The following is a 27,982-nucleotide window of genomic DNA, read 5'->3' as shown; positions in this document are numbered from 1 at the left end:
CTGTGGAGACTTCAAGGTGCTCCTCTTTCCTGATTACAATCGGGAAGTTTAACAACACGCCGGTCTTACCTAGAGTTCAAACAGAAACTCTGGGCGCTCGGCCTCCAATACCATCTTCTATTTCCTGCCAGGCTCTGAGTTATCCACGCCAACAAATCCTACTCCTTCGATACTCCAGAGTCTGCCTGGCTGTGGCTTATGGAGAAACATCCACTTCCTGTACGTGTGGAGACCTCACCATGAGGGTCTAGACCTGCTGGGAATACACTGGCAACCAAGTGCGAAGATGTCAAACTCGCACAGAAAAGGTGCCACAACTACCACTCCAATCTCCCCAAACACAAGAACAATCTCCTTCCTTGTCACACCCTCCCCAGACTTCCGACGAGGGGGAACACCAACAAGATCAGGAGGCCCCCCTGGATGTAGCATCATTGCTACCTACTGATAACCATGCAGACACAGACCTCTCTGAGAGTCCACACTATAACTCTTCAGCTACTTATTGTCTATGGGGCAGGAAAGGCATTCGTATCTGAAAGTTGTTAAACATATTCTGATGGCTGTCACTTACCCTTGACTATGGAGGGGTCCACCACTTTTTGTTTTATATCATAGTTTTCCTTTTCAGGGCGACAGATGCTTCTTGGGTGGAAGTATGGGATGGTGATTCAGTACAATGTCAATGTTACTTCAGTTATTAGTTCTGATTTATTTGAATGCTTGTTTTTTGTTTTCACTTGCACTCAGACATCTACGCTGTACCTCCTGCAGCCTGAACCTAGGCACAACTTCCTATCATGCACTGCAGGTGCACATTTCGATCCCTCGGTGCGACAGGGTGATTCCTTCTCCTATATCCTGATTGCGTGGGAATCTTTCTACCCCCGTAATTGCGTCCTTTCGAGTTTTGTCCTGGAACTTTAATGGTCTCCTGGACTTTGTGAAGCGTACTGCAGTCCTCAACTTTGCTCACCGACACCTCTCCGAGGTCCTCCAACTCCAAGAGACTCACCTCATGGATTATCCCTGCCCCCTTTTTGGCACGTAAAGGCTATGACAGGATCTTTCATGCAAGTTACTCTCGTGAGTCCCGAGAGGTGGCTATCCTGCTATGACGCTCCTTCCCCCTGTCAGTCTTTCGTGATGTTTGAGACAACCAGGACGCTTCCTTGCACTTACTGCAATGCTGAAAACCCAGACCATTAACCTGGTAAGTGTTTATGCTTCTCCAGCTGCCCTTAACAAGTTTCTCCATGATCTTTCCATGATCCTTCTATATCTCCCACAAGGGTTGACATTGATAGCTGGTGACTTTAATACTGTTCCTGTCCGGGAAGATTTCACCACTGGGCCCCGCTCTGTATCTAAGTTCTCAGGGGCTCGTCACCTCTCTGACTGGGCCATCACTCTTGGCCTCTGTCTTGCGTGTAGAATAAGGAACCCGAAGCGTTGTCAATTCACTCATACCTCAGCGGCACATCACATTCACTTACATATAGATCTTGTCTTTATTCCCACCCTTGATTGTCACGCCATCTCCTAAGCCTGGTTTATCTCCTGAGGTATATCTGGCCACGCTCCTCTTCTCCTCCATCTTGGCTCCCACAGGAATGGTCTACACTCCATTTGGCGACTCAACGCATGGTATCTCCGAGACAAACCCTATGTTCATACCCTGGCCGCTGAACTCTAGGCATACTTCGACACTAATGAAGGCTCCACTGCTGCTGTTGGCACTCTCTGGGCCACCAGTAAAGCGACTATAACTGGGTTTGCTAAGGGACGCATCCAGGAGCAGGAGCGCACCCGCTCCCTCTGCATCAATCAGCTAGAGGCGTGTGCCCTCCGCTTGGAGGGAAGTCTTGCGACTGATCCCTGTGGTGACATCCTCGACAATTAGGTCTCCTGTATGAATAAATATGTGTCCAATCCCTGGAAGCTGCCAAACTTCTCTGGCTTGCCACAACGCCAGAGTCTATGGGTGGGAGGGTAAAAATAGGAAGCTGCTGTACTGGCTGGCCTCCTGCCAACAAGCAACCAGAATGCCAACAAGCAACCAGATTTGTGCCTGAAATCATTGATGAGCATGGTAACTCTTCCCATACCAATCCTGAAATGATACAAGCATTTGCCCATTACTACCACCACTTACACAGGCCCCCCTATCCCTCCCAGAGGAGACGCAAACTCCCTCTCCCGGCTCCTCAATGATGTGCCCCTCCCCCGCCTGTCCCCGACCGAAGCCCGAATGCTGGATGATCCCTTCTTGGGCAAGGGGATAGGTGCAACCTTGTCAGCTGTGGGCCCCGGAAAGACTCCCAGCCAGGTGGCTTTCCTGTAGAGTACTACACTACATTTCTTGATATCCTGACCCCTCAACTCCCAGCCTTCTATAAGGAAGTAGGACAGACAGGCACCTTACCCCCAGATATTGACACCGCCACATTTGTGGTGATCCCCAAAACACAACCGCCCTCCACTGCGTGTGCCCATTACCATCCAATATCCCTCACCAGTGGGGAAGTTAAGATCTTCGCCATACTGCCGACCACTCGTCTCAAACAAGTCCTACACACACTGATACATCCAGACCAATTTGGCTTGATGCCAGCCTGTAGAACGTGACATTGCCTCTGATGCTTTCACATTGCCCTGGCCCTGGCCCATCTTCATCTCCTCCCTCCTGACTTAGCCCTACTTTTGATCAACTTTGAAAAGGTGTTCGATACGGTGGACTCGGGTTAGCTACAGTTAGTGCTGCTACTGGCAGAGTAGGGCCCCGCTTTTGTGGAATGGTACAGGCCCCATACCCCAATCCCATGACCCTCGTTGTCTCCACCTCCTTCGATACCCCGGAGATGCCTTGGGTCTCTGGGTGAACCCCTCTACCTCTGTTATCTAGCCTCTCACCTGCCAGCAATTCATGATTCTCTCGGAATCACTCTGGACAAAACACCTGAATATGAAAAATCATATTAGCAATGTGTGTAAGGGAGCTAATCTCTTGATGAGGACACTCAAACATCAAGCCATTCCTTCTACAAAAGGACTTCAAGCAGATGGTACAAGCACTAGTCCTGCCGAGGCTGGACTATGGCAGCGCTATGCTCTGTGGCCTTCCCAAGTACACTCTGACTCCCCTAAGGGCATCACTGAACTCTGCGGCCAGACTGGTCACTGGTACCAAACGAAGTGAGCACATATCCCCAATCCTAAAATCTCTTAAATGGTTGCCTTATGAAGCCCGAATTCAGTTAAAAGATTGCCGTTCAGGCAAACAAAGCCCTGCATTTCAAAACTCCCAGGTACCTAGCGCAAAAGCTTGAATTATCTTCCGGTGGGAGAGCCTCAAGAAGCGCTATCACTCTCCTCCTGAAACCACCTATCTTTAGCAAAAAGAGAACTGGTCTCCGAGCCTTCTCTGGCGCTGCCCCAAGGATTACTAAACTGTCTTTCACCGGAAGTACACAGAATCTCCTCAATGACTGCTTTCAAACTGGAAGCCAGAAGATTCTTAATGAACACATTTTTACCTTAACCTGGGCCAGGATCACTTTCTCGAAATCATTGTTCCTACAGCCATTGTACCCTCATGTGATGCTGCTCTTCTTTACCGCATTGTGTGTCCCCCTTTGTAGCCCGTTATATTCATGCTTATCGAATTACTCTCCTTGTTTATCTTGTTTGGGAAACAAACGAGTATTCCTGTTGTGTATTCCTACTTAATGTCGATATTGGATCTATGCTCTTCTTTTCCTCAGTGTACCCCTCATAGTCTGCTACATACCCGTCTTTGGTACTACTATCCTTGATTCATTTGTTTGGGAATTTTTGCGATTATTTGTCTGGGACTTATGCGAGTATTCCTGTTGTGTAATCAATTTCCTGTTGGCGATATTGTATTTAAGTCCTTCCTTCCTTCCTTCCTTTGTAAAGCGCTCTGATATCCTTCGGGATCTTGTTTGCGCTATTTAAAACTTTATACATAAAATTAAAATAAATAAATGATTGGTTTAATGGGGGCTGTTCGGATCCCACCTACCAGTTGGAGCTATACCTTCTAGGATTCCCTCAAATACTAGCCATTCTATATGGTTCCCTAATGCCACATCCCCAGTGAAAAAAACTGCTCTTTGAGGTCCGCCTTACACCACACTCCCAAACACCTATCTAGCACAGCTCCTGGTTGTAAGAGGTCAATCAATCAGTATTTGTTAAGCACGACTACTCACCCGCTAGGGTCTCAAGGCACTGGGGGGGAGGCGGGAGCAGGTCCTGCTGTGAATCGAGGCCAGTCGAAAAGCCTGGTCTTTAGATCCTTCCTCAACTGGGTTAGCGACGGGGATAGCGGAGATGCAGGGTGTTCCATGTCTTGGTGGCTACATTGCAGGGCTTTGGGAGATGGGATCTTATTGGCATTTCGCAACTAGGTGACATCTGCTCGGGGACACACATGCGGTCTTTCAAAGAACTCCGAGCCACTTATGCCCTTAACAATTTTACAAATACCTTCAATTGAGACACGCTCTTCAGTCTCATGCCTCGCAGATCGACTCTCTCCCAGAGTTCAACCTGCTGGAGTCTAAACTGTGGGTGCTCTGGGCAAAGACGGGATCCCCAAAAGTTACCGCACAGTGATTGTCAATGCCCCAGGCAGTTTAGACCATCTTAGAACCCGATGGGAGACCTGGATAGGTCCCCTCGAGGTTGATGGCTGGAGAGACGCACTGATGGCACCTAGGGTTATCACTTTTTCTTCCAGATTGGGATTGATCCAACCATATCACCTCTATAGTGCTTGCCTCTTCTCAGCTAGACTACACAGAGTGGGCCTCCTTCCTGAGCCCACCTACCCCCGATGTGGTGACGCTCCTGACGATTTCTATCACATGGTCTGGCCATGTCCTAAGATTCAGGAGTTTTGGTCTTTGATGGTGGGTGAGCTTATTGATGTGCTGGGGTGAGAGGTCACCCTGTCCCCCTTGGTGCTTTTTCTGGGGATCCTCGATGGCTCTGGGGCTACGAGGGCTGATCTGTCCTTCTTAGGTACAGCCCTTATGGTGGCCAAGCCCGACATTACCACTTGCTGGAAAACCCTTGCCTCTCCTACAACCCTCTCACAATGGTGCCGGGGAATGGACTGGTGTGCTCAACAAGAAAAAACGGTCTATGAGGCCAGGGGTTGTCCCCTTAAACATGGCGGAGTCTGGGGGAAACGGCTGAACCAGTTAGCCTAGGTCCCATCTGGGGACAAGAGTGTTGCTGTTGTTTTGTACTACTGTATTGTGTCATTTAATAACCTATGCCTTGATCAAATGCTGAATACTGTTCTCCGACATGCTACTTGCGTGTCCTGTTGTTTCTTCCATGCAAAAATCAATAAAATCTGTTTTTCAGGAAAAAATATTTTAAGATATGTTGCCTTGTACTGTGTGGGAATCTTTATAGCAAGAACTGTATTTATGTTCCTGTCTAGTATTTTTGTACAGTAGCCAACATACTAGTTGTTTTGTGGTCTTTAAACCAAAATAAACAACCTTGAATAACCAAACAAAGTGAGTGTCAGACAGTTTGGTGGGGTATTAAGCAACTGGCATGGATAGTTGAATGGGGGAACCAGATTGAATTGATGAAATTGATTAGCCCAAAAAAGAAGTGTAAAGGGATGAATAATTAAAATGTAGGAATGTGGTATATATTGTAGGCTTCAATATAACTTAGTGGGTTAATTGCCTGCCACATTGTATAGCGCGGCTAAACTTCTTAGCATGGGTGCACCGAACCGCGCTCCCCATCTACTTCTTTTAGGATCAGGGGATCTGCAAGTTGAAAATATTTTTTGGTTCTCCTCCCAGAGTTCTTCTCACCATCCTACTTCATTTATTTTTCTTTAGTATTCTTAATGATGAAGACAGTGATGATGATGATGATTTGTTTAAAACTGCAACACCGAAACCACTGAAACCTATTCTCACTCCCAAACTGGATGAGGAAGAGGACGAAGAAGTGGTAAGAAAGATGTATTTTTTTCTGTAGAAACTCAACCATGATGAGTGCTTTCGTACAGCAGATATGAGCCAGTGTGTTTCTAAAGGACACCCAAAGAGCCAGAAATTATGCTACCCTGACCGGGATAACCCTATTTGTTTGTTACTACATCCAGAGGAAAACCGAAGAAGGGTTTGTCTGTCCTCACCTACCCATTGACAAGCACCCTGCACTACACTGCCTTTCATGCAAAGCATTCACACTGGGATATTCTGCTGAGTTAGATCTAGCCATTCCTTTTAATTCCACCCTGTGCGGTTCTGTGAATCTTCCACATGGCCACAGTTGGTTCTGTAGATCAATGATGTCCAACGAGCAAGCTAGATCCATGTCAGTTTGTAATGATGACTATGTTAATGATTCTTATATTGATTAATTCATTGTGAATGTGTCTAACGGGAAAGCTGAGAAAACCTGCCAGGGATGTGGACCTTGTAGACCAAGACTGGTGACCCTTTTCATAGGCTCTTTTGTACTGTCCCTGGTGTCCTGCTTCATTGGACCCAGGCCATTGTATCTGCAACTTTACAATGTTGACATCAGTTGCTTTAGTAACCTTCCCCTGCTACAGTGAATTTCATTATTAAGTTAGTTCTATTTCATATGCAATCTATATGCATTCACGCTTGACTTCCCTTTTCCCTCTCTATTACTTCATCTGCCTTCCCTGTCCCTGTTTTTCTACACTCTTCTCTTCGTTAATTTTGGCAACTCTGCCTTTTCTTCAGCACTGATCTTTCCCTGCCCCCACTTTTCTTCTGTTTCTGTTGCTGTATGTTACTGTTATCCATGATATCAGCCCTTTCTTTCGCCATGAGCTCCATTGACAATGTCTTTCTCTTTGTTAGTACTCTTATTTTCACTTCTTCCTCTTTCTTGCGTCAGTCTTGCTCTCTGTCCTTTTCTGTTCCACCTCTCTCTGCTCATCTGTTCTACTTTCCCTGCTTTTTCATTTTATCAGTTTCTGATGTTTCACCTTTTCTTCTTTGTCCCCTTTCTTATTATTTTGTGCTTCACCTCGCTTTCTGCTTTGTCCCTCTCATTTTCCATCAGTTCCCACGTTCTTTCTTTTTCTTCCATCCCTTTCACCCCTCACCACATCCTGCTATTCATTCATTTATTGAACATTTATATAGGCTGAAGGGACCAAAAAGGTGTTGGGTTCCTTATCTTCTAAATAAACGGGTTACATCGAGATAAGGAAGGGAACTAATGCATCTAACATGATAAACAGTTAGTCGAACCAATGGAAAACATCCAAAAAACGTCAGCAAACATGCAGGTGAGATTTATTTTAAGCTGTTTCCTGAAAGCTGGTGTGGGTGGGGGGTGGTGTTAGTTCTTTTAGGTCTGCAGGGTGGGTTGTGGGCAATCGAGGTTTTGAATTCTGTAAATTCCGAGCACTAAGAGATTTCACTTCTAAATCCACCTGAAATGAGAAGGTGAGCAAAGTTAAGGGATATAGAATATTAACAACCACAGGGAAATATGTACCCCATTCGGCCAACAATATATAACACTTATTTTATGTAGCATCAACCACACTAAGTTGATTCCAGTTCTTGCATAGTAGACTTTGTTTATTATTTCAATGTTGTTTCTCACAACACAACTCTTTCCTAATCCAAATAATTCTTCGCTGTCGATAGGTTCACCTTTCCATCTGAAGTGCCCAGTTACAACTGATGAAAAGAGCTGTTAAAAATATTCAGATAAATTATGGAGCCCAACAATCATCCAGAAACGAAACAGTAAATTAAAGTGCCCCCCTTTTTGTGAAAAATACTTTTATTGCAAATTCATTGTGTAAATATTAATGTCCTCAATGAGGGCAGTGAAAGAAACTGCCAAAGAATTCCATATTTCCCTATGTTCACCTTGTGTTCCCTGCTATAAAAAAAAGTCTTTTGGGTCTGTTTTTTTGCATGTCTCTAATCACCAAATGATGTTAACACTTGTCGACTTCCCCGTTTGGGATCAGAATTAAAATATATATATATATATATATATATATTTTCATTAAACCAGCTCATTGGATACAGCAAGACTGAAAGCATTTACATGTACATCACCAGTTATGTGCAAAACATTATGCTTCACCACAATGGAACAGACCAACAACAGTTACTGGGATTTATATAAGACAATTTAGTTTATAATTTGACATTATGCGGGGTGACAGTCATATCTTGACTTTTCTCACTTTTTGGTGGGGTGGAAGTGTGCGTCGGTGGGCTCTCGTCATTTTTCACGTGCCTCTGTATTCCCACCAGGGAGACCATATATGTTCCCATTTCTTGATGCAACCTCTACTTTTATATATATTACTTCTTCTGCTCATTGGCACCTATCTAGGTCAGCCTCCCACTGTGCCACTGATGGAGGAGAGGCGCTCCCCATAGTCCTGCTATGTTGCATTTTGCAAAGCCGCAGATAGTGCCAGCCAGAGTCTATTGTGCCGGGCCAGTCTCCCTCTCCCTTGATCATCAGTAGGAGCCACCAGGTGTCCATTGAAACCGCCACCCTTATTATTCTTGACATCACTGTAGACACCCCTTGCCAAAATGAGCCGATGACCAGGCATTTCCATAGAATATGAAAAGGATCCCTCCTGTTGACAGCCTCTTGTACTTTGCCCGACTATATCTTGCCCCATTTGTGTAGTAGTGTGCAGGGACAATATGAGCGGTGCAAGACCCTGAGTTGTACCAGCCTGAATCTCGCCCTGATCCCTATATCTCTAGGGCTCTACAGCGCCTCTATCAAATCTTCATCTTCAATATTGCCCAGGGCATTTATCCGGACACTTATAAGGTGGCTAATAGGTCTGGTTCATTGTTCATTATTTTCTTATACACTATGGACATTCCTTTGCCAAAAATGGGGTCTACTATTAGTCTGACTTCCGGTGCGGATTGGTTCTGGGATGGTCTTACCTTGTTGTATGTATCTATTTAGGGCATGCATGAGTCGTGTGTAGGGGAAGCTCTGGGAGATTGCCATGTCATATTCTTATTTTAAATTGTTGAAAGGGAGGGGCGCCCCGACTCACCAAACGTCTCTCAGGTGCTCAATACCTACAGTTCACAAAAAATCTATAAATGTCAGATTCAAAAAACCTAACAAAGGGAATGCGGATTCCACTGAATGTGCGAAAAAACAAGACCCCTGTCAAAAGAAAAGAAAATTATTTTCTTGAGTCCCCTCGCTCACCCAGGGTTGCCCCTAGGTGACATGCTTCATCATTGGGGCCATCCCAAACAGCTGCTGCTTGGGACTTGCCGAACTATGTAGGAGCACTTTTCTGTGAAGAAATGTGTAGTGCAGTGTTCGTGGAGTGGTGAAAGTGATGATAAAAATACCTAGGTAGTGAGCTAATATTTTATTCTCGCTCCTAGTTGGTAAGGACAAAAAGGGGTTAAATAGTAGGGAAAAGATATAACTGTTATGTGTATACAGTCCCTAATATTCGGTCAACATGTTTCGAGGTATCCCCTAAACCTCTTCTTCAGGACCACACAGTGGCCAGTCCCATGCATGCCACTCCTTGTGAAAACCTATAATAAAGTGAGGATGCACACCTAATGTGTGAGCACCCAATTCAAAATACATGCGGTTTAGTCTTTGACTCGTTGTATTTATGCTTTGGCAATACTATGCCTCATATTCTGCCGTGGTAGAGGGGATTGTAGTCATACCTTCGTCAAAGCACACCTCTGTCTAATAACACCTACTGGCATCCGGCACCAATATCTGGGACTGCCAAGCCACCTTCATAAACCCCCCTCTGCAGTTTATTGACGGCAATGTGGGGTGTGCCCCCTTGCCATAGCAGTGTGTGGAGTTCCTTGGCTAACTGTTTGAAGAAGGTGGTTGGGACTGAGTAGGAAGTGTTTTGTAGAACATTCAGGGGGCGCGGCAGGGTACTCATTTTATACAGGGCTGCTCTGCCCATTAAGGACAGTAGCAGGGTGCGCCAATGTGTTATATCGGTTCGGAATCTGTGTAATATGGGAAGAGGTTATTCTGCAGGAATGTCTAGTGGCTGCGCATTACATAGCTGACCAAATATTTAAAGCCTTATTCTACGATCGGAGCAGCACATTTTGCCGTTAGTCTCGGGGGAGGGCCCGACAAGGGGAACACAACTGATTTGGTCCAATGTATGGTATAGCCATAGTAGCTCCCAAAGAGCTCGAAAATATGAAGGATCCTCGCTATGGAGTAGTAGGGCCTTGATAGATATAAGAGTATATCATCAGCATATAGGGAGATTCGTTCCTCCATTCTGCCCGGCGTTTGGATACCCCAAATCATTGGGTCTATTCTAATCCAATGTGCAAAGGGCTCCAGCACCAGGGCAAATGGCAACTGTGACAGGGGGCAACCCTGTCATGTTCCTCTGCCCAGCGTAAAGCGTCTCAACTCTGCCCCATTGACTCTCACTTTGGCAAGTGGGCCCTCGTATATTAATTTTACCCAGTTGCTGCATTTCGGGCTGAAGCCCAGTCTGGTCAATGCGGCGAATAGATGGGGCCACTCTATGCTGCGAAGACCATTGAGGCACATAGTGCCATTAATACGGTTTGCTGTGATTGGAGGGCATTTGTCATGTGTAAGACTCCTAATAGCCTTCACAGGTTATGGTGGGTGCTTCTATGTGGCATGAAGCCAGATTGGTCTGTGTGAATGATGGTGGTTAGGACAGTGATCATTCTGTTTGCTAGGCCTTAGCAAGCTCCTTCACCTCTACGTTCAGGAGGGAAATCGGCCTACACGACCTGCAGCTTTATGGAGTCATGCCTGCCATGTGAACTACCACTATTGTGGCTGTGCACTGGTGTATGGGGAGTGTTCATGTTTCCCTCAGTCAATCAAAAATAGGGAGGAGGAATGAGTGTCCATTTGCTTCCCCTGGGTACGTATTAAAGTTATCAAATGCAAAAACTGAATTTCCGCAGAGTTTGTAAGCAAAAAAAGGGTTTTCGCAAAAAATGGACACTTGTAACAAGTCTAAACCATTGGATAGAAAATTTGTGGTATTCTCAAAAACGCAATGTGTAAGATATCTTTTGCGGTGTATATTTTCGTCCGCCCCTACATTGCAGTTGTGGCAGTTATCATCGAATACCACAAAGTGTAAGGTGCCTGCCTCATCCAGAGGCCCCTCTGGTCTAGGTTTGCAGTATCCAGAGATCCGTAAGTGAGGTAAAGCGAAAAAAGTGGAAACCCCAAAAATAAAAAATTAAATTGAATTCTGTTAAAAATAGATCCACTACTGAAAAAACTTTAATAGTGGTGAGGATCTACGGTATTTAAAAAGATTGGTACTTTTGCTAGATCGAGTAACTAGATCTGTTTCCCTCACCTCTTCAAACATGTTAAACATTGGCCGTACAATTTTGAAGGATATGCCCTTGAAGGGATCAGAATTATGAGCGTCTTTTTCAGGCCTGTACCATTGTGTTGGCAATGGGCCCAGTTTATCTTTGCACAAGGTTTGTCTGAAGGAGGAGGACGTGATTGGCCTTGCAGTCAAAAGCAGCAGTGGCCTGCCATCCATGCGGACACCAGAATCTTTTCTTGAAAGGTGCATACAGTCTTCTTCAGGGTATCTAGGCTTGTTCTGGCACTCACTGTCAGTCGTGGAAGCGTGTTGTGCATATGTCATGCTTATGCTGGAGCTCAATGAATGTTTTGCATTTCCTTCAAACTTTTACTTGACCTAAGCACTTGCACAGAACTTGTGACTGATTCACCTCTTATGATTTTGAGCATTATGGCCGACTGGGTACATGTTTCTCTGTGATTATTATAGTGTTTAGTTTTGTGTGGAAGTATGCCGTTTTGAATTGGATCTAGCTGTTATAGATCCATAGGAATAGTCAGAGAGAATAGGTGTGATGTGATCATACTGTTTACAAGCCTCTTCATTGATTGGAGGGCAGCTGTGAGTGGTGCTAAATGACATTTCGAAACTCCTGTCAAAAGCATTACCGAAGTCGTTTGCAAATAACACAAACATGTACCGCTATTTTCAGATGTTCTTGAGGTAGGAGATGTTTGATATTTTTGGGAGGAGGGGAAGGGCAGGTGTGCAGCTTTTGGTACCCTGTTGATGTGCTGCATAAATGCTAAAGTAGAGTTCTTTGTGAAACCTAGGGACTTGGTCATAGGTGTAAGTGAGAGAAAATCCACGTAGATTCAGTAAGTTCAATAGTGATAGGCCTATCTATTTTTGCCGTTGACAGCTGGAGCACTAAACAATTTCTCTGGGTTTAATAAGTGTCCTTATTTTATTCTAGAACAATTTTTATTGAGGTTTGTTTGTTTTGTAAAGGTTTTGGTTTGCATCATCTCAAGGGTAAGAGAAAGCAATTTCCGACAGTCATATTACAGCATTGGGAAAACGGGTAACCGAGAAATGTGTACTCATCATAAGAAGTCCAAAGAACAACAAATATTTTTCACAAACGCAACAATAGCCTAAGCTGTAGGTCCTAAAACGTGAAGCTGTACGGATTGGTTCAGCGAGGTAAAAAAACATATTTATCTCAGGTGTCCTGTAAAGATGAATACAGCAGAAAAGAAAAAGATTGGCAAATCCACAATCAACAATGGGGGAAGTTAAAAGAGGTAGACCTGGGCCGGAAGTCACAGGGGACAGGAAGGGAAGGGGGGGTGCGACCACATGAATGTCCCAACCTCCGTCTCACGGGAGCTTGGGGGAGGCTTGGGGCTTCTGGAGGGGGGCGTTGATCCAGTACATGGGCGGCCATAGGTTCGATAATGACAAAATCATAGACCACAGTACGCCACCAGCGTCCCAGAGGATTTTTCCTCCTAGGGGAGAGACCCAGGGCTGTGGCCTCCCAGGAATTCAATGTTGTGAGTTTTGTGACGGTGGCCATTGTGGAGTGTATTGCTTGCCAATAGATGGATATACTGGGGCAATACCAGAGCATGTGTTGGAGGTCGGCCCTCTTGTGTGGACATCTAGAGCAATTGAGATTGGTGGTGGGGAACATGCAATTCAGCCGAGAAGGCATGAGATACGCTCTGAGTAACATCATGCATTGGATGTTTTTAAAACATGAGTTTTGGGAAATTATCTGGGGGGACTATAGGGCTCTGGACCTTTCAGTGTCATATAGGGAGCTCGCCAGGTCTTCCTCCCAAACGAGTCAAAGGTGTGTCAGAAGGATCCCCGTGTGCTTCCCAATAGCTATATATAACCATGTGATTAGGTGACTACCCCACCCCCTCATAATATATAATGCATGTATTACAGCATGGCTAGGGGCTTCTTACTCCACCGTATCCCACAGCGACCAAAACATCACCAACAGCTGCCCGTGTAGCAGGAATTGGCTTGGGGGATGTCACAATCCTGGCATAACTGGTCGAATGTAAGAAGATGGGCGTCTGGAAGAGACTGCCCACCGTATCCAAGAAGCGGTCATGCAACGAAATCAGTTGGTTGGCCGTAAAGTGCCCCAGGGGCCCTGGAAGAACCTGAAGGGGGATAGCGGACAGTAAAGTATCCTTGATGCATGAATGCAGATGAGTGAGACATTCTTTTAAGATGTAGGTCTCATGTACATTTGAAGTTGCATATTGATGCAAATTGATACTAGTCATTCAGAATCCGGCCTAGAGGCTCCTTTTAGAGGTTGAATAATGTTGGCACTAAGATGAAACCTCATATAGTTTTGAGGACGAGGTGTGATTGCCTGTTTTTACCACATGCTGTCTGTCCTCAGTAAAGGAGGACACTTTCCTTCAAGCCCAAGTGGAATTTCAAAAACCAGATTTGCCTGATGTGTCCAGTCGTGTGAAAGGCTATTTGTCATTATCTTCCATTCATTTATTCTAGTTCTCCTCTTCTTTGTGTTCCTCTCCTCATTGGTTCATGCTTTCATACCACTCTCACACATTTTGTTAGCCTTCTTTTTATTGCTCTCCTGTCAGTATGTAAGGTTGTCTGAAATCTAACTTCTAAGCAACACTTTTAATTTTCTCATGGTTCATTCACTTTTCCATTTTCTGTTTTGCGTTAGGCTTAACTCTCCTTGCCTTCTCGGATCTATTTCTCCACCATTTTATACAGTCTTATTTCTTCAGTCTTATTTTTTCGTTCCACTATTGCTCCATCAATTCCATTTTATTCTATTCTCCAGTTTGTACTTTCCTATATTTTCTCTGCTTCCACTTTCTCTTTATAAGTCCAGCGCTCATAATTTTCTCTTCTGTCTCTCTCATTCAGCAGCCTTTTATTTTCCTCCGTTCCTTGTTTTTATTCATTCTTGCTATCCCTTGTTTTCTTCTGTGTCCTGCAGTCGGGACTAAAACCCTTTGTGTGGCTTGGTAATGGTGTGCCAACCTACCCTTGCATGTTTTCTGGAAAGCCTCCATTTTTCTCCAGAAGATTTGAAGGCGACACAAGCTCTCTAGACATGCTCCATGACGCTTTGGTTTTGATGACATCAGAGCTGCTATTCTCTGATGACTTCAGGCCGCCCACAGTATGCTCCATTCTGAGTAACTGTTGCAACTGCGTCCTCTACCTAGGGTATTAGTGACTAGCAATGGTGACAGTCTATTGATAGTCCAGGAGCACAGACCTTTTTTTTACCTGTTATCCTGTGGGGAAGCTGTCTACTTGCTCTCCACAGTATAGGCCTGTCTAGCTCCTGCGACTGGTATCCATCCCTCTATCATGTCTAAGACATGTATCTAGGATGTATGGCTGTCTGTCTGTAGAATGTGTGGTGTGGTGTGGTGGACTGGTGAATGATGTTGTTCACTTGGAACTTGGACCCTGTATGTGTGCTGCACAAGATAGTGGTCTTCTTTGCGCGAGCTGGCACTTAAGAGTATGGATGATGTATCCTTTCTATTCTATACGATTTTTCAAAACGTGTATTTCCTGGATGGGGATAGACTTCTAGTCCATTCTTTTCATAGTAGGATTCCCCTGGCCTGTTTGACATTCATCAGTGCCTCCTCTGCTGTGCATTGGTCATATCTCTTGACAGTGGGAGTAACCACCAGTCAGAGCCTCAATATGCATTTCACCTAGACCAGTCAGAGACCTGGTCTAACTGTACCCGCTGGCCTCTGAAACCTGGGAAATCTGGCCATCAACACAGGATGCTCCTTGGAGAAAGAGCACTTAAACCTTTGAAAGTAGTTGACAGCTATTGGTTCTTTAAATGTTCTGTGAACAACGTGTTGGCATGCACACCAATGTTGGAAACTGTGCATTGTTGGCATTTTTCAACTCAGACTTCTAATTCTGTGAAGTCTACAAAGTGCCTTGTTGCTGTAGCCTTTGAAGAGAAGGGCAGCTAACTGGACTGCGTCGGCCAGGAGAAGCTGGCCTGACTCGCAGGAAGACTGGTGTCAATGCCACAAAGGATATGCTTCTGCTTGATAGTTCTCATGCTCTCCCTTCAATATGAGACAAAACACTGATAGTGAAAAATTGCTCCCGCTCAAGTCTAGTAAGAGAGAGAGAAACACTGGCTGAGTTTCACACTTGCACTAGACTACACAGCACTTAATGCGTCCCCTGACTTAAGTATGACGCTACTAAATGAGAATCAGTAGTAAGATGCACAACAAAAAGCGTTACAAGGCATTCTTATTTCAACATATAAATTCAGAAAGTCTTCTCACCAGCGACATGACTAGGTCTGTGTCCCGAAGGAGGAGTGCCAGGCAAAAAGAAAAGCCAGAACATTGTCCGTGAGTACAGCGCAGACAAATGTCCTCAGGAGATATGTGAGTCAGACGCGAGAAAACAAATAAGTGTGCGTGAGACTAGAGCCGACTGAGAACTGTGGTGTAAGCAGAGAAACCCACCCCACCAGCACGCAGTGGCCACTCACCACTCTTTAACGTCTGCTGCCTTAAAGGCTGAATTTGCCCTCAGTAGCTCGGTTGGGGAACTCTTTGAGGCAGGCCAATCTTGGATTGTGTCTCTCTGATTGGGATGACACAGATAGCCACTATCTCGGTAATATAAGACATCATATTGAACCCGTTCAACACAAATGCTAGTCCTTGTTTTTCTGCAAAATGTTTTGCGGTGATTTCTTTTTTCGCCGTTTTGTCTTCATATTACGATTTCTGGCACCGCACAAAACCCACCCTACTGGGAGATATGGATGAAGATAATTTGATGGAGGAATTGTGCCAAGGAGACCACAGCCTCAGTGCCAACGCTAAATGGAAAATCTGATAGAGACTACTAGCCGGAGATTCCTTAACGTAGAATTATCCCCAGGCGTGAGACTGGATCCGGAAAACTTTTTGCCACAGCATCCCTGCGCGCCGGGGGGACGGCATCACGCGACTCCACCCAGGCGTCGTCGGCGTATGTGAGGTCAGCAGGGTCACATAAGTCCCACCCTGGCGTGCCTACGTCAGTTTTTTCCTTTTCCGCGTACAACGCGGATCCGGTCTCGGTTCCGGGCCTGTTTAGGCCCCTTTTTTCTTTCTCTATTGTTGTTATCTGTGTGGAACAGTGTGCGAATGCCTTCGGCCTTTAAGACTTGCACGTTGTGTGGACGCCTTATGTCGGCGACGGACCCTCACCTCATTTGCATGTGGTGTTTGGGGGAAGATCACGGCTCCACTGATTGCGAGGTGTGCCAACAGTTGAAGCCGAAGTCGCGGTGGGAGCGCCGGATGAAACTGCTCTCGTCACGTCTCTCCAGGTCAGCTTCATCACCTCGATCGGCTTCGGTGGAAGGTTTTCGAAGCGGCCGTAGGCGGTGGCGTCCTCAGCCCTCTTCTATGCCGCACGAGCATCGCTCCCCGGTGGGTAAGTGTTGCAGTTTGTCCCCCGGGGGCTGGTTTCCGGCTTGTTGGGGGCGTGGGCTCTCTGCGGGTGATGTGGCCCCGCGTTTTATCCTCCTATCCACCGTTTCCCGGTGAGGGGGCGTCGAGAGCCTGTATGGAGACATATGCGGTGGCTTTGCAGGCCTCCCTGGCTTCTCCTCCTCCTCCTGCCCCTCCTGGGACGTTGGTGGATTGCACGGGACCCTCCACGGCGTCGCTGGCGGCTCCAGCGCCGACTGGCTCGGCTCCAGGCTTGGAGGATGTGGTGCCGTTGGGGTGCGGGCCTTCGGGGGTCCCTCCTTCGGACCACGGCACCTCTGCCTCACCGCAAACTCCCGCAGGAGTCCCTGTGGTGTCGCAGGAGGTCACCGGGGCTCGGGATGGCTTCCCTCTGGACAGGCGGCAGCCTTGTCTACGGCTAAGGTGATGCTGCTACAGCTCCGGCAGCAGCTGGCCCGGGTGGCACCACAGGAGTCGGCGGACCCCTCTCGTCCTGCTATGGGTCGTGACAGGAAGGAGCCTCCCCTCGTCCGACTCAAGGCCCCTCTCTTTCCTCTCCGCAGGTGGCTGCCTTCTCGGAGGTAGAGTCGGAGGTTGAATCGGCCTTGGTGGTGCCACAAGAATTGGCGGACCCCCTACGTCCCATTCTGGGTCGAGGCTGGCAGAGGGCTCCTTGTCACTCCCCAGGTCCCTCTCGTCCCTCCACGCAGGCGGCTGCCTCGTCGGAGGTATAGTCGGCGCCGTTCCGGTGCCGACCCTTGGCCACTTCGGCTCCGGCTCAGCTCTGGTCCCCGGCACTGTGTGACGTGGGGGAAGCCTGCCCGGTATCTCCTTTGGCGCCGGACATTGATGACGTCCTGCCTCAGGCTGCGGACTCTACGGCGCCGGACGGGCGTTGAGTCGTGGACTCGTCTTCAGACGCTCCCTCTTCTTCGGAGGTCGGGTGCCTTCTGGTGTCATCCTCAATGGAGACGGGCCACTGCGTGGTGGCTTTTTCCCCGGCGTCATCAAAAGGCGGCTCCCCACCATTCCGAAGACCGCGGTTTTCGCCGGATGAGCAACAGGTCCCCCACTCCTCGGTCCCTTCTACTTTCCAGGTCTGGCCTTTCCCCGCCCCACTTCGGGGACGGCCGCCTTAGTTTGCAGCCGTCGCCCACGGAGGAGCTGCTTTCTCCACCGCGTGGCACTACGGAGGCGGGTTCCGGCCTTTGCTCGCGCTGTGTCCACAGCTGTGGGTGTTTTGCGCATGGGTGATCCTGTTGCTCACTTCCCTGCAGATCCTCTTCTGGAGGTTCTCCACCTGGGCTCTGGTGGGAGGGAGCTGTTGCTTCCCTTTGAGGGTTTGCTTCTTTCTTCACTGATGGGGACTTGGGAGCGTCCCACCACAGGGGACCCGGTGCACCCGCACCTTCCAGCACCGTGTGGGCGCCCCGGGGTGTCTTTTTCCGGGGTTGCAGCGCTGTTTGCCAGGTCTGGCCTGCTATCTATGGCCTGGCGTCGTGGCTCTGGTTCTGCTTCTTTAGGTCGTGTGCGCGAAGTCACATGATGCCGTTCCCCCGGCGCGCAGAGATGCTGTGGCAAAACATTTCCTGAATCAAGTCTCATTACCTGGGGACATAATTCGATGTTAAGGAATGTGCGGCTAGAATCGTCTCTACCAGATACATCGTTGCCGAAGGTAAGTAACTCGTACTTTAAAGGAGGACATAATCAGTCAACAAGAATCAACATGACCTGTCATTGACACAAGGTTGAACCTGCACTGTCCCCCTAAACCATCAAATCCTTGAGAGGACCTACATCATCCTCTCTTCAGCCTCAGGGGGCAGTCTGCCTTCATACCTCTGGCATTGGGACCATTTATATTGGTGAGGGAAAAACAGCCTACTCTGGGACTGTTAAACCACCTTTCTGGACACTAGCAATATGGTTGTTGAGAGTTCGATTTTGTTTTCTTTTTTTTCCCAAGCAAATTTTAGCCGTAAAGCCCATTTCCATGTAGGAACTGTTAAAGGCAGTGACTGCGGGGGGTGCTCCTGCGACCTGTAAATCCACTGATGATAAAGCAACTAAATATTTAAGTGCCACGATTCACCTTAAAAGACCAATCATGTTATCTATTTATTTAATTTTGTTCGCTAGCATTTATTTAATCATTGATTTGTCTAAATTAAACCCTGTTGTTATTCCAAAGATGCTTAATATACACGTCATTGCTTTCATACCCAAAGTAAAGAAAGGATTTACAGGCCAAAAACATGAGAACAACAAACTGCAGTGCTTGCTGGAAAATAAACTTTCCCCACCTCTCCTGAGCATGGATTTTTTTTAAAGCAGACATTTTCCATGGCTGAAGCAGTCTCCCCTTTAAAACAACAGTTACATCATTGTTGCATAAAGCAAATGAACACTTTCAGACAAATTTGCATTGAGTTACCTTTTTATTTATTTTGCCCCACCACTGGATAAGGGGTGTTTGCAAAGCACTGTTAACTGTAGCTTGATCTTTGAGGATCCTTCTTTAATATTCAGCTCACCATCGCCAGCTTAATACTGAAGATGTGATAGCTGGACCAAAGGGCCATGATTGCCTTCAATAAAAAGCCAATTGGTTGTTTGTAAGGTTGTGCCCTTGCTTAAATGATAGTGGAAATGGTTATTCAAAACGCAACTAGTTCTTTTAAGCATTAATTAAGGATGGGCATATATTCACAACAAATGTACAGTTTTTACATTATAATTAAACATAGGGGACATTTTAAATATTCGCGAGTGAGCATTCGCAAGACTAACCCCCCTACCATAACCCCAGCCACCGCCCAGCTTTCGACAAACCCAAGTGCAGTGAACTAACAGTGATAGATTTCAGGGGCAAAGACCTGAGAACCAACCTTACCACAAAGGCTCATGTTAACGTAGCCAAGCAGTGCTAAGTCTCAACCTGCGATGAGTTAAGACCGGTGCAACACAGCAGTTTCGACCACAGAGGGGGGCTAGTTTGGCAACTTCCAGGAAGCAACAAGAAGGCATACTGAGTCAACAGGCTTATATAGCCCGTCCTCTGTCCCCTGACAGCAATCACACCCATTTCTGTCCTCCTGAGAAAGAGCACTCATGAAGAAGGGAATTAAGACCCTTCTCTCCACAACCAGATCCATAACTCACAAAAGCCTCCTATTACAGGCACAATATACATTGGAAGGAACAGCTGAAGTTTTGCCCTAGGCTTGTTCAAGTACTGTGAAACTCTACAATGCTACGTGATCTACACCTTCCAGGATGGTCCTATTATACTGGGGAACAATTGAACTTTTCTTCATTGACAGCATGCATATCTTTTGGTTACTGCTGATACACTTTGCTACGACATAACTAGCCAAATAAAATACTGAGATACACAAATCTCATTGTAGCACCAAATTAAATCCAGGCCAATGCACCTCTGCTTTAATTTTATAATTGAAAAGGACAGGGTCATGAGTCACCCTGACCATGCCATGTAGTGATCACCCAAAGCTTTTAGTTTGAATAGACAAGATGCTATTTCCAACCAAACAATAATGGTGCAATATGCAGAATAGTATTGAGCTTCTAAAATGGGGAAAAAGAAGTTGACACAATCTTGTTGAACATGTAAGTTCACCGCCAGATGACTTACTCTGTTATGTTCATTGACTACCCATAGTTATCGCTGATGCCTCCACTGCAAACTATGGATGCCCCAAATAATCTTTCATGCAGTTTTCACCCAGGGATAATTAGAACTCTAAACCCATGTTAAGACATGACTTCATTATCCATTGTCTCATTATACTTGCCATTTTACAGTCTGTTCTTTATTGTCACTTTCAGAGTTTGAAGGGGCGCCCACCACCTGCTCCTCTGTTCGGGGATGATGAGGAAGACGAAGACCTGGATTGGCTGGGATGAATAGCCTGTGAGCCCAATTTGTGGTTCTTCTCAATGGGCACTTCTGTCACACGGACCTTACAGCACTTTTAACATGGCACGATGAACAGGAGAGACATTCTGGGACCCTTCTGTGTGAGCTTCTAAGGCAGCAGTTGACTGGGGTCCACAGAAGTCATTGTATGCCGATCTTGTACAGCCGTGTTGTACTGCACTGCAGTGTCAGTGAATCAGGACAAGTCAGGACAGTTTAACGTTGTTTCGAGATACCGGGTTCTCATCAAAGCCAGTCTTTGTTAATCTGATGGTCCTTTTAATCCGAATAAACCTCTTTTTGTACCCTGGTCCAAATGGCTTCAAACTGATAATGCTCTCCAGTAGGGGGAAAAGAAAGCAACTCTAGAAAGTGACCTTTACCGCTGTATGATACTGTAGCATAGCATTAATCATATTAACGTTTACTGTACATAGTCCATTTAGTCACAGTACTGCATATACATTTAAATGTAATTAATACAACCTATTACAAAGTTCTTTATTTAAAAAAAAATACAAAATGTAAAAAAAAAACTAATTATTACATAATCATTCTTTGTGCCTTCATATTTGCATGTCCCTTTTGCATTTATTGATAAACATCAGTGACAAAATAGGCTATTCACTTGTCAGTATGTTACAAAGTGGAATTTATTGTTTATTTAACAGGGCGTGGTTAAACTACATACAAGCAACTTAAAAAAAAAATACTCCTACCTAAATTTGTTCGCAGCATATGCTGCTGTAGATCAAATGCTAAACAACAGGTGATGGACAGAATGCAGAACATTGTCATACATTCACCCCAGTACAGAGATCTGGGCCTAAATCCATCGTTTTTTTGCACTCCACACCACCCCAGTTCAGACATGGCCATATGCAAATCAGCCTTGACCATGTGCCTCATGGGAACAGTCCAGCCCGCACTGCCAAGCCATGTCTTTCCTGGACCGGAATCAAGCATCCTAGGACCGGTTTCTGGCTATCAGCCGTCTTCAGCCAGGATAGCTTGACTCCAGTGGTGTGGAGAGCATGGGACTCAAGTCTGAGCATACCCATCCCACTCGGGTGACAAATGCAAAACAACAGGTGATGGACAGAATAAGGAACATTGTCATACATTCACCCCAGTACAGAGATCTGGGCCTAAATCCATCGTTTTTTTGCACTCCACACCACCCCAGTTCAGACATGGCCATATGCAAATCAGCCTTGACCCTGTGCCTCATGGGAACAGTCCAGCCCGCACTGCCAAGCCATGTCTTTCCTGGACCGGAATCAAGCATCCTAGGACCGGTTTCTGGCTATTAGCCGTCTTCAGCCAGGATAGCTTGACTCCAGTGGTGTGGAGAGCATGGGACTCATGTCTGAGCATAACCATCCCACTCGGGGTGACAAATGTAAAAAAAAAAGGTGATGGACAGAATGCAGAACATTGTCATACATTCACCCCAGTACAGAGATCTGGGCCTAAATCCATCGTTTTTGTGCACTCCACACCACCCCAGTTCAGATATGGCCATATGCAAATCAGCCTTGACCCTGTGTCTCATGGGAACAGTCCAGCCCGAACTGCCAAGCCATGTCTTTCCTGGACCGGAATCAAGCATCCTAGGACCGGTTTCTGGCTATCAGCCGTCTTCAGCCAGGATAGCTTGACTCCAGTGGTGTGGAGAGCATGGGACTCAAGTCTGAGCATACCCATCCCACTCGGGTGACAAATGCAAAACAACAGGTGATGGACAGAATTTAGAACAATGTCATACATTCACCCAAGTACAGAGATCTGGGCCTAAATCCATCGTTTTTTTGCACTCCACACCACCCCAGTTCAGACATGGCCATATGCAAATCAGCCTTGACCCTGTGCCTCATGGGAACAGTCCAGCCCGCACTGCCAAGCCATGTCTTTCCTGGACCGGAATCAAGCATCCTAGGACCGGTTTCTGGCTGTCAGCCGTCTTCAGCCAGGATAGCTTGACTCCAGTGGTGTGGAGAGCATGGGACTCACGTCTGAGCATACCCATCCCACTCGGGGTGACAAATGCAAAACAACAGGTGATGGACAGAATGCAGAACATTGTCATACATTCACCCCAGTACAGAGATCTGTGCCTAAATCCATCGTTTTTGCACTCCACACCACCCCAGTTCAGATATGGCCATATGCAAATCAGCCTTGACCCTGTGTCTCATGGGAACAGTCCAGCCCGAACTGCCAAGCCATGTCTTTCCTGGACCGGAATTAAGCATCCTAGGACCGGTTTCTGGCTATCAGCCGTCTTCAGCCAGGATAGCTTGACTCCAGTGGTAGATCAAATGCTAGCACACTTCTGTTGTCCAGTGTTGGACAAGGACTTCGCAAGTTGTTTTCCTTCGAAGAAGAGGTTTCCGTTTGGAGGCGACTTGTGATCCTAACCCTGAAACCCTCAATGTCTCAAGATAATACTCCACAGTAGAGTGTGTTTTTTTCTGCCATTGGGTTTGGATGTGTTTTTGGAGCTCTGGGACCAGGTTGCTACAGAGGACGCCGGAGATCAGACTCACATCCCTCAAAACACATAAATACCATACGACAAGTAACTGCTTCGGAATTGACCCGGAGTTGAGGATTTCTAAGACCGGTCATATGAGAATGACTTGTGAGGGAGTGGGTGATGGAGCACACACATATCCAATTTTGTTCTAAATGCAACAGCCAGCTCCCGTAGTCAGACCAGCACAGGATCTGTAACCTCTGTCTGCACAGGGACCACAAGGAATCAAACAGTTTGGCCTGCCAAGACTTCAAAATTAGAAAAGCATCCACTATCAGAGGGTACACCGGTGAACACATTTTATAATCCAGGCCAAAATTCTCCTAAACCATCGACCACTTTCAGTGCTGAAGACGTCAAAGGAGTGTGCTCAACCGATAGTGGGGATTTTCCCTCTGGGGTTCAATCTCAATATGGCTTGACTCCATGTGAAGGGCAAGCACTGGCCTTGAGGGAGAGTCAATCTGTGAGCCACAAGCCCTGAGGTGGTGTTTTAAAGACTTTGACAGTTGGTGCTTGACACTATCCCTGAGCCCACTCCGCATCAAAAGCCTACCTCTGCTCTGGAATGGTCTCTACAACAGAGTCCCATGCTTCAAAGCCTAGAAACACCATCTAGACCCCCAAGACTACGAAGCACCTTGAGCAATGGAGCCGGCTTTGAAACTGGCATAGACACCTGATTTGTCGCTGAGTGAATCAACACCCTCCCTAGAAGTACCGGAGTTGCCTGATATCAGGCAGATGAAAATGTACATCCACTTCACACAGGGCAAGTACTTCTATATCCCTCACACCATAACCTGGCATAGCACATTCTAGATAGAGGAAGGTCAGTTTTCCGGAGGCCATCTCAAAGGAAATTAGAATGTAACTCCTACCTAAAAACACACGGACCTAGAGATATCAGTCCTGCTCATCCACCGCAGTGATCAGTACATTCGCCTTCACCACAGCTGTCACCACACACTGACTTTGACCACGGGGGTGAACTAGATCCTCATATGAGAAGCCCATACTAGCTGATGATGTAGACTAACTCTGGCACAACTACAGCTTGGACTCACCAGAAGACCCATCTTTAGAAGCCTGCCTCCAGATGATACTAGAACATGTCACACTGTCACCCAGAGGGCTGATGATCACTACAAGGAGAAGCTACATGTGGCAGAGGAGGAAGACTTTCTGGTATAAAGACTCCCCAAGGCTGAAAGATCAGGTAATTTCTTGCTATGCTATATGTCCTGACAAAAATGTCAAAGACCAGGTGAAAAGGCTTGTAAACCCAAGGGTTGAGATGAAAAACAAGGAGGCACTGGAGGATTTTGTATATCAGAAGCCACATGCTACTCGACTTGCTGGTGGTTCAAACCGCCATAAAGATGGCCTATGCCTAAAACATCGGGCAATCGTCCCATGGACAAGCCATGCTGAGGCAGCTGGCTAGAGAGCGGCCTTAGGAGCTGTGAGACAGTGGTACATCACCAACTTAGTGGGTCTTCTCAAACACTCAAATGCCAACAAACAAGGCATTCTTGATGCGGCTGACACTTCATCATGTGAGACCAACACAAGCATCCTGCTCTGAAGGCATGCATGACTTAGGATCTCAGGCTTTTGCTTGGAGGTACAGCATGTGTTCTTAATATCCCGTTTCATGGCAAACACTTTTTTGGACCTCAAGTAGACTTAATGCTTGAGAAAAACAAGAATACAGCTAAGGCTATTAGGGTTCTTCAGACCCAAACTGGCAAGTCTGGTTTTCAGCACTAGTAGGTGAGAGGAGTTGCCAAGTGTGCAACAACTCAGTGCCCTAGCTTTAAGCAGCAGGAGTTCTTTTATGAAGGCCAGTCTATCCAAACACCTCCCATAGGAGGCTTCTGGAGTATCGGCTGCTGTAAAGGTAGAGGAGCCCAAGGAAAGGGGCCCTCTACTTCAAAGCAGCGGCTTACCTTCTCCTCTGATCACACAACACCTGTCAGGTGCAATGAGCGATGGTTACCTCAGACAAGTGGGTTTCATCCATTGTCCACCAAGACTACTTCTTAGAGTTACATACCATACCAAAAAACATACCACTTCGCCTTCAAACCATCAGGCAAACATATAAAAATCTGCTTCAGGAGGAAGCGCAGACATTGCTGCTAAGGGTGCTATAAAACCTGTTCCTTTGCACGACAAAGTACGGCACCCTCAAACCAATCTTCAGGCCAATACTCAAACTCTTACTGTTGAAGATAAATCATATTGGAGTACTTCAAGATGACATTTCCACCAAATGTCATCCCACTGTCTTACATTGGAGATTAATTTGTGACCTTTGATCTCAACATCTCCATCCAACCTGAACACCACCGATATTTCAGAATTGTGGTTGGTGGACATCATTATCAATTCAAAGTACAACTCTTTGGGGTCACAACAGTCCCACAGGAATTAATTAAATGTGTTGCTGTTGAAGTGCATTTTTATCACAACACTATTAATTTCTTTCCATACCTGGCTAACAAACTGGTTAAGGGCAACAGCTGAAACCAATGTTGCACTCACCCTCAGTATCCACTATCACTTCCGAACAAATTAAGCTTCATGGTAAATGCCAAAACGATGCACCTTTTTCCTCAGCAAGTACTACCCTTCCTGGGAGAAATGTTAAACACAGAGTCAGGCAAAGCCTACTGCAACAAGAGGGTGACAGCATCTCAAATACTGCCTCCCCTTTACCAGACATCAAAACCTCTGGCAGTTATTATGAAACTGCTCAGAATGATGGCCACTTCCATTGAAAATAATTCTAAATGCTCTCCTAAATATGCATCGTCTACAAGAGTATCTACCCAGTCAATGATCACAAATGACTGGTCAGCAGTAGGATCCAGTGCTTGTAGAGTCCTGGGTAAAATATAGTGGTGTATCAACAACTTGTTTCTGGGTAGGTGGTTCTCTGACCCAAAGACACAAGTGATCATTACCACAGACTCCTCACTCATAGTATAGGACAGTCATCTGGACCATTTGACAATTATGGGGAACTGCCCCCACAGCAACAGAGGTTACACATCAATCTGCTACAGCTGTTAGCTGCAGCTCGCACTATGCACATTCTGCACAATGTTTTGTAACAAAATAGTGCTCATCTGCACAGACAAACATGATCATCATGTACTGCAGTCAGAAACAGGGCACCCAGTTGCTCCAGGTATTACCCTTGGCATATGAGATATGGCATTGGGCTATTTAGCATCCTGTCCTTCTCCTGGCGGAACATCTGCTGGCAGTGGACAATGATGGGTAAGGATCTATCAAAGTTTTAAGTGGTTCCAGGGGCCCCAAATGATGCCTTGACGTTGGACAACTGGACACCCGAAGGCTATCAAGGGATGGAATGGCAACAAGCAATTCTGTGATTTTTAATTGAGAAATTGAATAAAGAAAATTGGAAAAATCTTCAATCAACTCTTTTCGAAATTCTTATTTGTGGGAAGTTTCTGTCTGAATATCAACTACAACTGTGAAATATAGAAATTTGATAATCAAATACTTGTGTACAAACCTTGGTGCGGGTCAACTTTCTGTGATATATGTTTTAGTGGCTTTTCAGTCACTTTCAGGGGGTGTATATGGGTCACATCCTCGACCATGTCGCACAAGGAATTACTTGCTAAATAGGCCCTCACCAATAGTGAAAATTTGTGCTGGTCATTATAGCTCTGACCCTTGAGCGATTTTGTGACAAGGGATGGAATGCCAAGTTATTTTTGGTTCAAATTCATAAAGAGTCCCTTCCTCTCCATCGACTATGTCCCCTGCTGCAGAACAATCATTCAAGGGGTCCTAGGATGACACATTCATGGGCAGTGGCAAACGGAGGAACTGGATGACTAGCCTGGCAGAACAAATGAAAGGTCAGTTTTCTATGCTAGTAAAGGTAGGCCTAGATGCCTCAAAAACAAATTTGCCCTCAATGATGGCCCATTCAAAAGTTACAGTGGGTACCCTCTGCAGGCATGCGTGGATGCTCTTCAGTTTATTTTTCTGGGGTTATCCAGGTCACACTAATGTATATGTCTTGTAATGTGGAGAGGTTCTTCCACTTAAAATCAGGCTCTTCTTTTGGATGTTTCATAAACAGTCATGGTATAGTGTACTAGCTTTGTCTGTCCTCCCCGTCACGCAGGACCATCACAATTATCGGCGATTTTGCAGCTTTTTCCTGAAGACGTTCCTGGACTAGCACCGGGGACCCCACCTTTACCAGGCAATATTCCAAGTATGAAAATACAGACTCTCGACCTCAGCAGCAAAGCTGCCACGACTGCCAGCATCTTTATAAAGAGTCATGAACCTGTCATGACTCACAACAGGAACGCAGCAAACTGATCGTGTTGGGACCCCACCATCAGTGACATATTAAGGATCCTGGCAGGACATATTTTGTGGCAACCTGATCAGATAATAGGTAATTAATTCAAATTTGTTACGGTCATTCAAGCCCTTGTGATACATGACACCAAACAATATTAAATTATACGTTAAACTTTCAGAAAAAGACAAAAGCTTAAGCTTTTCGTTGTCCACCAGACAAATAGCATTGAAAGAAA

At 46.1% G+C, this 27,982-nt stretch overlaps 1 protein-coding gene across 1 annotated transcript in view; it reads left to right on the top strand.

The window, feature by feature from the left end:
* FKBP15 (FKBP prolyl isomerase family member 15) overlaps positions 1-21,152 on the top strand; it is a 334,309-nt gene extending 313,157 nt beyond the window's left edge. Inside the window, exons 28-29 of the mRNA XM_078642121.1 lie at positions 5,898-6,012; positions 20,752-21,152. Of these exons, the coding sequence (XP_078498247.1) occupies positions 5,898-6,012; positions 20,752-20,829 (193 nt within the window). The 3' untranslated portion in view covers positions 20,830-21,152. The remainder of the gene's footprint in view (positions 1-5,897; positions 6,013-20,751) is intronic.
* The last annotated feature ends 6,830 nt before the right edge of the window (positions 21,153-27,982 follow it).

Source organism: Lissotriton helveticus, chromosome 5_1 (genome assembly GCF_964261635.1).
Source record: "Lissotriton helveticus chromosome 5_1, aLisHel1.1, whole genome shotgun sequence".
NCBI lineage: Eukaryota > Metazoa > Chordata > Amphibia > Caudata > Salamandridae > Lissotriton > Lissotriton helveticus.
This window is presented reverse-complemented; position numbering and strand designations above follow the sequence as displayed.